This window comes from Gopherus flavomarginatus, chromosome 5 (genome assembly GCF_025201925.1).
Source record: "Gopherus flavomarginatus isolate rGopFla2 chromosome 5, rGopFla2.mat.asm, whole genome shotgun sequence".
Classification (NCBI taxonomy): Eukaryota; Metazoa; Chordata; order Testudines; family Testudinidae; genus Gopherus; species Gopherus flavomarginatus.
In genome coordinates, this window is record NC_066621.1 from 97618423 (window position 1) to 97627024 (window position 8602).

At 44.6% G+C, this 8602-nt stretch overlaps 1 protein-coding gene across 1 annotated transcript; it reads left to right on the forward strand.

The window, feature by feature from the left end:
• The first annotated feature begins 5262 nt into the window (after positions 1-5262).
• Positions 5263-7425, forward strand: LOC127051902 (uncharacterized). The gene is made up of 2 exons (XM_050954872.1): positions 5263-5798; positions 6832-7425. Exons 1-2 carry the CDS (start codon positions 5408-5410, stop codon positions 7302-7304), a joined length of 864 nt encoding a protein of 287 aa, XP_050810829.1. The 5' UTR covers positions 5263-5407; the 3' UTR covers positions 7305-7425.
• Positions 7426-8602: the final 1177 nt, after the last annotated feature.

Genomic DNA, 8602 nt, shown 5'->3' on the forward strand with positions numbered 1-8602 from the left:
AAGCAATAGGGTGTGTCTGCCAAGCTCTCAGCCTTCCAGCCCCAGCACTCAGGCTATTTGCTGCCCACAACCAGCTCTCAAGCTGCTGAGTTGGGCTACTGCTCTTACTCCCATGTGGCCATCAGCTGCCTCCAGACAAGGTGCCCTCTTACCTCAGGATATTAGTTTATGTTCCTGTGCTCTGAGGATTATGGAGTCCTGTATTGGTTGGATGTTGAACTGGGTGACACAGTCCCCTCCACTGGTTAGAGCTTTTCCCTCCAGCTCAGCCAGGGCGGAGGGAACGTGCCCCGTAATGAGCCAGCAAACTCACTACAGAATTATCCATTACCGAGACAGAGTGAAAAGCCATATGTTTTCCTATGGTGTGTGAGCTTTCGGGCAGTGCCCGCAGCCAGCCTATGTTGGGAACTGTGCCAGGTTCTGTCTAATGCCAATACTGGGCTGACATTTTAGCATCCACCCTAATGGAAACCACAGCGGATCCATCTAACTCCCAAAGCCATTAATTAGAGCTTAATGACCTCTCTCCAAGCAAAGGCCTCGGAAATGAGCTTCAGAAAATTTCCTACTAGCAATGTGCACTGTGCACCAGTCTGTCCTGCTTTGGCTCAGACTTTAACTGCGTATTCTAAAGCCTGTCTGTCTGTTTACAAAGTCTGCCAGGGATGTGTCCTCTTCTTATTGCAACCTAAAGCCACACAATCTGCCCTCTGTAAAAAGATAACATCTTATACCAATAAAGGCATCTCCCATTCAGGAAGTGAAGGATTTAAACCTTGTTAACAGTCCCTGGGCTCTTGAGGAATAAAACTCCATTTACATCCAAAACTCCTCTGGGTATTAAACCTATTTACAGTGCCAGTCCCCTGCTGCATTGAACTGGGGGCAATTTCTGCCATAGCCGAGCTTTGCAGAAAAGTTGGTTGAAAAAGGGACCCATTTTTAGTGAAACATAGTTAATAAAATGTTCCTTTGTTGGTTTAAAATGTTGAATTTTGACATTTTTCAGCCAGCTCAGCTTTTGCACTTTTCACACTTCCTGTGCTCACAACAGACATAGATTGAGAGGCTTCCAATAGGCATCATGGGCAGCTGCCAGCTTTCCCTCATCTTTGATTGTCTATTTTCCCTTTTGGTTACAGTTGAAGGGTTGGGGAAAGCCTTTCCAGAAAAGTGCCTCTTAAGTGTCTGAGGCTTTAACTTTGAACAGTGCAGTTCTTACATGTATTTGTGTGCGTCTTTGGAGTATCTATCATACATGTTTGTCAATCACAAAGTGTGTGAGATGGCATTTGTGTGATGAAAGAGAGGGTAGATATATGATGATGAATGACTCTATAAGCCTATATATTTATTTAGAGTGTCTTAGCAAGTGACTGAGTGTATGCAATACCTGGGGACCTTAAACGGCTGTGTAAGGACTACCATCTCCATAATCCTTGAGGAGAGATGCCATATGTACAAACCCTGAGTCAAACAAGTGGTGTCCATAGCCGAGCAGTTCGCCGTGTGTGATACTAAAAGTTCTCCTTGCTTTTGGACATAGACTCACAAGTGAGTGTCTCAGTGGAGCTGTCATCTTTGCCCCTCTCACTCATTTCTTTTTCTTTTAAATTAATTAACCTCCCACTTTTGAGTCTCAGACCCCATAAATTTACCAGTGTGACTCACAGAATTAAATTCCCTCAGCACTTTAAGAAAAAGAAAATAGCATCCACAGCTCCAAGGCAAAAGGCTAATCGGACATGACTTCATGGTGAGTTTGACAGTACATTCTGATCATCTTTCTTCAGTGACAGTCTATCACATGGCTGACCCAGGAAGGAATTTTTAACAGCACTGATTCAATAAAGGCCTTCAATTTCAGGCTTAGAAGCGGACAAAGAGAAGAGAAATATTTACAGAACATGCAACATCCGGAGGGGAGTAGGAAAGTGAGTGCTATAGATGCTTAATATTCCTCACATGAGCATTACGAATTTACATTAAACCATTTTGGTAGCTGTGTCTTTTCTTTACAGAAGAACCACTATTTCTTAATTACTTAGGATAGTAGAACTCAAAAGGGTAAATTCTGGAATTAGAACAAAACTGATCTTTTGACATTTGAGTTGTATTTGCTTCTGGCAATGCATGAATTCTGATTTGAGATGTGTGATATGCAATATAGTATTGTATTCCCCTGGCAGTAGAAGTGTGTCCTGATCACTGGGAAAGGTCTGACTGGAATTTTCTGGCTTGCTCCCAACTTTATGTGGTACCTTCGAAGCAGGGGATGCTTTGCTTGCACAGCACAGGCTTCAATTTACCTAGAAAGACAATTTTTAAAATTCTATTTCTCTTGGGGGAGGGTTAAATTTTGTTTAAATTAAGCACAGGAGAGGCAGTTTTGTGAAACACAAAGCTTTAAATTAAATATATTGAAAGTTCTTTAGGTTTTACACAACACTGGGCCCCTCTGTCCCCTGATTTCCCCACACCCAAAAAAATGACATGTGCCATTTTGGAGGCTCCTGCATACAGCCCGCTTGATTTTGTGAAGCCCTTTAAAAATGTTTGACTCTTTAACAAAGCCTCAGGTACCTGATATTCTTCCTTCAACTGCTTGATTGCTGAATCCTGATACCTGAGATATAGGGCAAATCACCCATAAGGCAATGACCTCTGGACTCGGTGAATCACTTTGAAGTTCTAATATTACAATGGAAGACCTACAGAACTTTAGGTATTGCCAGGATGCCCACCACGACTGCAATAGTACCTAGGCTCTAATCTTGAGGTTCGCACTTCAAAGGAATGTGGCTTGCAAAGGGGTTAAAAAAAGCCTAATTCCTGGCTACCGTGGAAATGAGGAGAAGGATTTTAGGTTGCAAGCATCAAAACCCTTGTCTGTTTTCTCACTTGCCATCTTCCTTGTTATGCCCCCAAATATAAATTAGAGATCACAGATAAATTATCACAGATAAATTAGAGATCACAAATAATGTCCACCTGCCACAATTGCTAGAAATGGACCCATGCTAAGCCACCAGATCAGATTACGCTCAAACTTTGTGGAAATACGGATGCAGATCTGAACATTGTGCGCCCTGCCTTGCCTCCCTCACCACACTTCTTTTTTACAATGGGCCAAATGAAAGTAATGGATCCAAATTCCCCTGGACTGTGTGAAAGTTCTGACATGACAAATAGTTCAGATCCTTGGGCCATCTCCACTCTTCCCCCTATTCTGGGGCAGGTCTGTTAATCTTTTAGTATATTCCTCTGTGATGGGGTGTAAACCATACATTGGCACTGAAATGGTTAAGGGGAGCTGTAGAGCTTCATTCTGGCACATGGTTACTGGTGAGTCAGGCCCAATTAAAGATGAGTCCCAGCTGAGTGGTTACTATAAAGCGAGGAAGCTTGGCTGAAAGAGTTGAGTGGGGAGATTATCTGAGCCCAAGTGAGATCATGCAGGAGTCTAACAAAAGCCTATTACAGAAGGAGAATGGATATAAAGAATCAGGGGAGGTAGAGGAAAGTAGAATCAGATGATGGTGATATTGGCCAAAAAAGCAAAGCTGAGGAAGCAAATAAACCAAAACTGCTATAATAAGATTCCCTAGCCAAAGAAATAAGATTAGGTGATGTTAATGCTGTGAAAGGAGCAGATTTTTTTTTTAAAGCATAGCGATATAGTAGGAGCCAGGAAGTTGAGATGGAGATCTTTTAGTTGAATGTAAAAACAAAGAGTAGGCTGATAAACAGCTGAAAATTAAAATGCTAGGGAAAGTTAAAATAAGTTACCAGCTTCCAAAGCATTTGACTGAAATGGGGCATAATACATGGGGTGCTATTAAAACTGAGCAATTATAGAGACAACAAAAAGCATAGGAGAAGATAGTGTTAGTAATTAAGTGACTAATCAATGGAGAGGAGAAAGCAGGCCACCAACAGCAGTGCAGATTATATTTAAGGGATGATCACTATCTAACAAAAAAAGTAACACTAGGGTTTCAGATCTCTAGAACCAAGCCATATATCCCGCCTCCCCTAAGGTGCTGTAAGTGCTAATGGTAGAAGAGAAATCTTTCTTTAAGGATTTATAATCTCTCTAACCCATGTAGGAAATTAGAAAGCTTGGCATTAAAAGAAATACTGAGGAATGCTAAAATATATAGATATGTATGGTGACCTAAATAGTCATCATAAATTGTGGTGCAGTAAGACAACTGATAACAGTGGCATATACTTAGGAAAGTTCTTTGATGAAAACAGTCTAATGGTTTTAAATAATGGCACCCCAGCTAGATGTAGTGAGGCAGATGGTAGTTTTTCTTGCTTAAACCTGGGAATTATAGCAACAGATACTGCAAGTAAATGCAACTGGGAAATATATAAGGAAGAAGGAATGGGGAGTGACAATTTTGCTATGCTTATTACTTTTCAAGAGCAAGGGAAGGTTGAAGGTAATGGAAAATTGTCCACATGGAATTTTCAGAAAGCTAACTGGGAGCTCTTTACACGTAAGTGTACTGAATTTGTGACTGCTCATTGGGTGAGTGATGACAGAGAATTTCAGTGACTGTGTAATAAAGGGTTTACAGTAGCCATTTCTAAGTATTGAAATGCCACAGAACTAAAAACTCATTTCCATGGTGGAATGAGCCATGCAAAATGACAACTAAAGAAAGGAACAAAGCCTATAAAAAGGCAAAAAATAAAATACAACGAATAGTAAAGATCTAATGAAGTATAAAACAAGTAAGGCAATAGTACATGGAATTATTAAAAAAACAAAGGCAATCAGAGGAAAAACTGCACACTGATAAATGAAGATTCCAAGACATCAGAAATATACAGGCAAATTAGAAGAATGAATGGAATTCAGACTGAGGCCTGGTCTACACTACGAGTTTATACCGATTTTAGCAGTGTTAAACCGATTTAATGCTGCACCCGTCCACACAACGAGGCCCTTTATATCGATATAAAGGGCTCTTTAAACCGGTTTCTGTACTCCTCCCCGACGACAGGAGTAGCGCTGAAATCGGTATTACCATATCGTATTAGGGTTACTGTGGCTGCAAATCGATGGTATTGGCCTCCGGGCGGTATCCCACTGTGACTGCTCTGGAAAGCAATCTGAACTTGGATGCACTGGCCAGGTATACAGGAAAAGCCCCGCGAACTTTTGAATTGCATTTCCTGTTTGTCCAGCGTGAGCTCACCAGCACAGGTGACCACGCAGAGCTCACCAGCACAGGTAACAATGCAGTCTCCTGAGAATTGAAAAAGAGCTCCAGCATGGACCGCACGGGAGGTACTGGATCTGATCACTATATGGGGAGAGGATTCAGTGCTAACAGAACTCCGTTCCAAAAGATGAAATGAAAAAACATTTGAAAAAATTTCCAAGGCTATGATGGAGAGTGGCCACACCAGGGACTCAGTGCAGTGCAGAGTGAAAGTTAAGGAGCTCAGACAAGCCTACCAGAAAACCAAAGAAGCAAACGGAAGGTCCAGGGCAGGGCCGAAAACATGCCACTTCTACGCTGAGCTGCATGCAATTCTAGGGGGTTCCGCCACCACTACCCCACCCCTGTCCGTGGATTCCGAGGTGGGGGTGGTAATTTCAGCCATGGCTGAGGATTCTGCGGGCGGGGAAGATGAGGAGGAGGACGAGCTTGCAGAGAGCACACAGCACTCCGTTGTCCCCAACAACCAGGAGCTTTTTCTCACCCAGACGGAATTACCCTCCCAGCCCTCCGAAGCCAGTAGCCCAGACAATGAAGCCATGGAAGTGACCTCTGGTGAGTGTACCTTTTTGTAAATATAAAACTTGGTTTAAAAGCAAGCGTTTTTTTAATGATTGATTTGCCCTGAGGACTTGGGATGCACTTGCGGCCAGTACAGTTATTGGAAAAGTTTGTTAACATGTCTGGGGATGGAGCTGCAATCCTCCAGGGACATCTCCATGAAGCGCTCCTGGAGGTACTCCAAAAGCCTTTGCAGAAGGTTTCTGGGCAAGGCAGCTTTATTCCATCCACCATGGTAGGACACTTGACCACGCCATGCATGTAGCAAGTAATCTGGTATCATTGCATGACAAAGCCTAGCTGCGTATGGTCCTGGTGATTGCTGGCATTCAAGCAACATCAGTTCTTTATCTCGCTGTGTTATCCTCAGGAGAGTGATATCGTTCATGGTAACCTGGTTGAAATTCAGGAATTTAATTAAGGGGACAGAGATGGCCATTCCTACCGGCCTGTCTGCCTTTTGCTTAAAAGAAATCCTTCCTTGCAGGTAGCCAAGCAGGGGGAGGGAAGGGGGGCTAATGGCACTGAGCTTTTTCGCGTTTGGCTAGCAGGGATCTTCCCTGCTACCAGCCACGCGATGGGGGGGGAAAGGGGGGTGACTAGCAATGATCTTCCATGATACCAGCCACGCGGTGGGGGGAGGGGTAAAGCGATCATCCCATAGAATTGGATGAAGGGGGATGGTTGCTGCTGCTGCATGTTAACAAGAAAGAAGCAGCACTGAACAGGCTTTGCTTGGTATTTGGGAAAGGAGGGCACTGTGTATATGAAGGCTGCAGAAGCCGAAAGACAATGGCTTACCATGGCCGCATGAAAGCTGAATTCTGCTGCCTGGACCTGCGCCTGTGAGATCTCTAACACCAGAACTGCAGGCACTCAATATTAAGATGCAAAATGCAACCTTGTAGAGAAATCACATGTACTATGTAAGATGAATAGTGTTGCTCACTGTGAAAGAGTATAACCATTGTTCTGTAAAATGTATCTTTTTAAATATTTCTCTCCCTTTTTTACCTCCCTCATGCAGCTGCAAATTTTTCAAGCCTCCCTACTCCATCCCAAAGGCTATCTCAGATAAGGCGGCGGAAAAAAAAGACGCGAGACGAAATGTTCTCGGAAATCATGGAAGTAACCCACAATGAAAGAGCTCATCTGAATGAGTGGAAGGACGTGGTATCAAATTACTGGAAAGATGCCAGTGAACGTGAGGACAGGAGGGACGAACCTAATGAGAGGTGGCGGCAGGAAGATCAGAGGAGGCATGATGCAATGCTGGGGCTGCTGCGTGATCAAACTGACATCCTCCGACGTCTGGTGGAGCTTCAGGAACAGCAGCAGGGTCACAGAGTGCCGCTGCAGCCCCTGTGTAACCACCCTCACCAATCACCATATTCCATATCTTCCTCACCCAGACGTGTAAGAAAGCGTGGGGGAAGGCTTCGTGCACCCACCCACTCCACCCCTGTGGACAGCCCAACCAAAAGGCTGTCATTACTTTGAAATATTTTTAGTGGCCTTTTCCTTCCCTCCTATCCTCCTCCCAAACCACACCCGGGATACCTTGTCAGTTCTCTCCCTCTTTTTATAAAGACTTTTTAATAAAGAATACATGATTTTTAAACGATAGTGACTTTTTATTTCCTTAAGCAAGCTGTAATTGAAGAGGGAGGGTGGGTTGCTTACAGGGAATGAGTCAATCAAGGAGGGGATTCATCAAGAGGAAACAAACACAACAGTCACACCATACCCTGGCCCGTGATGAAACTCGTTTTCAAAGCTTCTCTGATGCGCACCGCTTCCTGGTGTGCTCTTCTAATCGCCCTGGTGTCTGGCTGCGCGTAATCAGCGGCCAGGTGATTTGCCTCAGCCTCCCACCCCGCCATAAAGGTCTCCCCCTTACTCTCACAGAGATTGTGGAGCACACAGCAAGCAGCAATAACAATGGGGACATTGGTTTGGCTGAGGTCTGAGCGAGTCAGTAATGTGTGCCAGAGCTCCATTAAATGGCCAAATGCACATTCTACCACCATTCTGCACTTGCTCAGCCTGTAGTTGAACAGCTCCTGACTACTGTCCAGGCTGCCTATGTATGGCTTCATGAGCCATGGCATCAAGGGGTAGGCTGGGTCCCCCAGGATAACTACAGGCATTTCAACATCCCCAACTGTTATTTTCTGGTCTGGGAAGTAATTCCCTTGCTGCAGCCATTTAGACAGAGTAGTGTTCCTGAAGACGCGAGTGTCATGAACCCTTCCTGGCCATCCCATGTGGATGTTGGTGAAACGTCCCTTGTGATCCACCAGAGCTTGCAGCACCATTGAAAAGTACCCCTTGCGGTTTACGTACTGGGTGCCCTGGTGCTCCGGTGCCAAGATAGGGATATGGGTTCCATCTATCGCCCCCCCACAGTTAGGGAATTCCATTTCAGCAAAGCCATCCACTATGACCTGCACGTTTCCCAGAGTCACAACCTTTCGTCACAGCAGCTTAATGATTGCTTTGGCTACTTGCATCACAGCAGCCCCCACAGTAGATTTTCCCAGTCCAAATTGATTCCCGACTGACCGGTAGCTGTCTGGCATTGCAAGCTTCCAGAGGGCTATTTCCACTCGCTTCTCAACTGTGAGGGCTGCTCTCATCTTGGTATTCTGGCGTTTCAGGGCAGGGGAAAGCAAGTCACAAAATTCCAAGAAAGTGCCCGTACGCATGCGAAAGTTTCGCAGCCACTGCGAATCGCCCCGCACCCGCAAAACTATGCGGTCCCACCAGTCTGTGCTTGTCTCCTGGGCCCAAAATTG

Bases quoted from the DNA above. Each gene is read 5' to 3' on its own strand.
- LOC127051902 (XM_050954872.1), top strand. From the start codon at position 5,408: ATGATGGAGAGTGGCCACACCAGGGACTCAGTGCAGTGCAGAGTGAAA. The intron at 5,799-6,831 runs GTGAGTGTACCT...TCCCTCATGCAG, and splicing joins AGCCATGGAAGTGACCTCTG to CTGCAAATTTTTCAAGCCTC.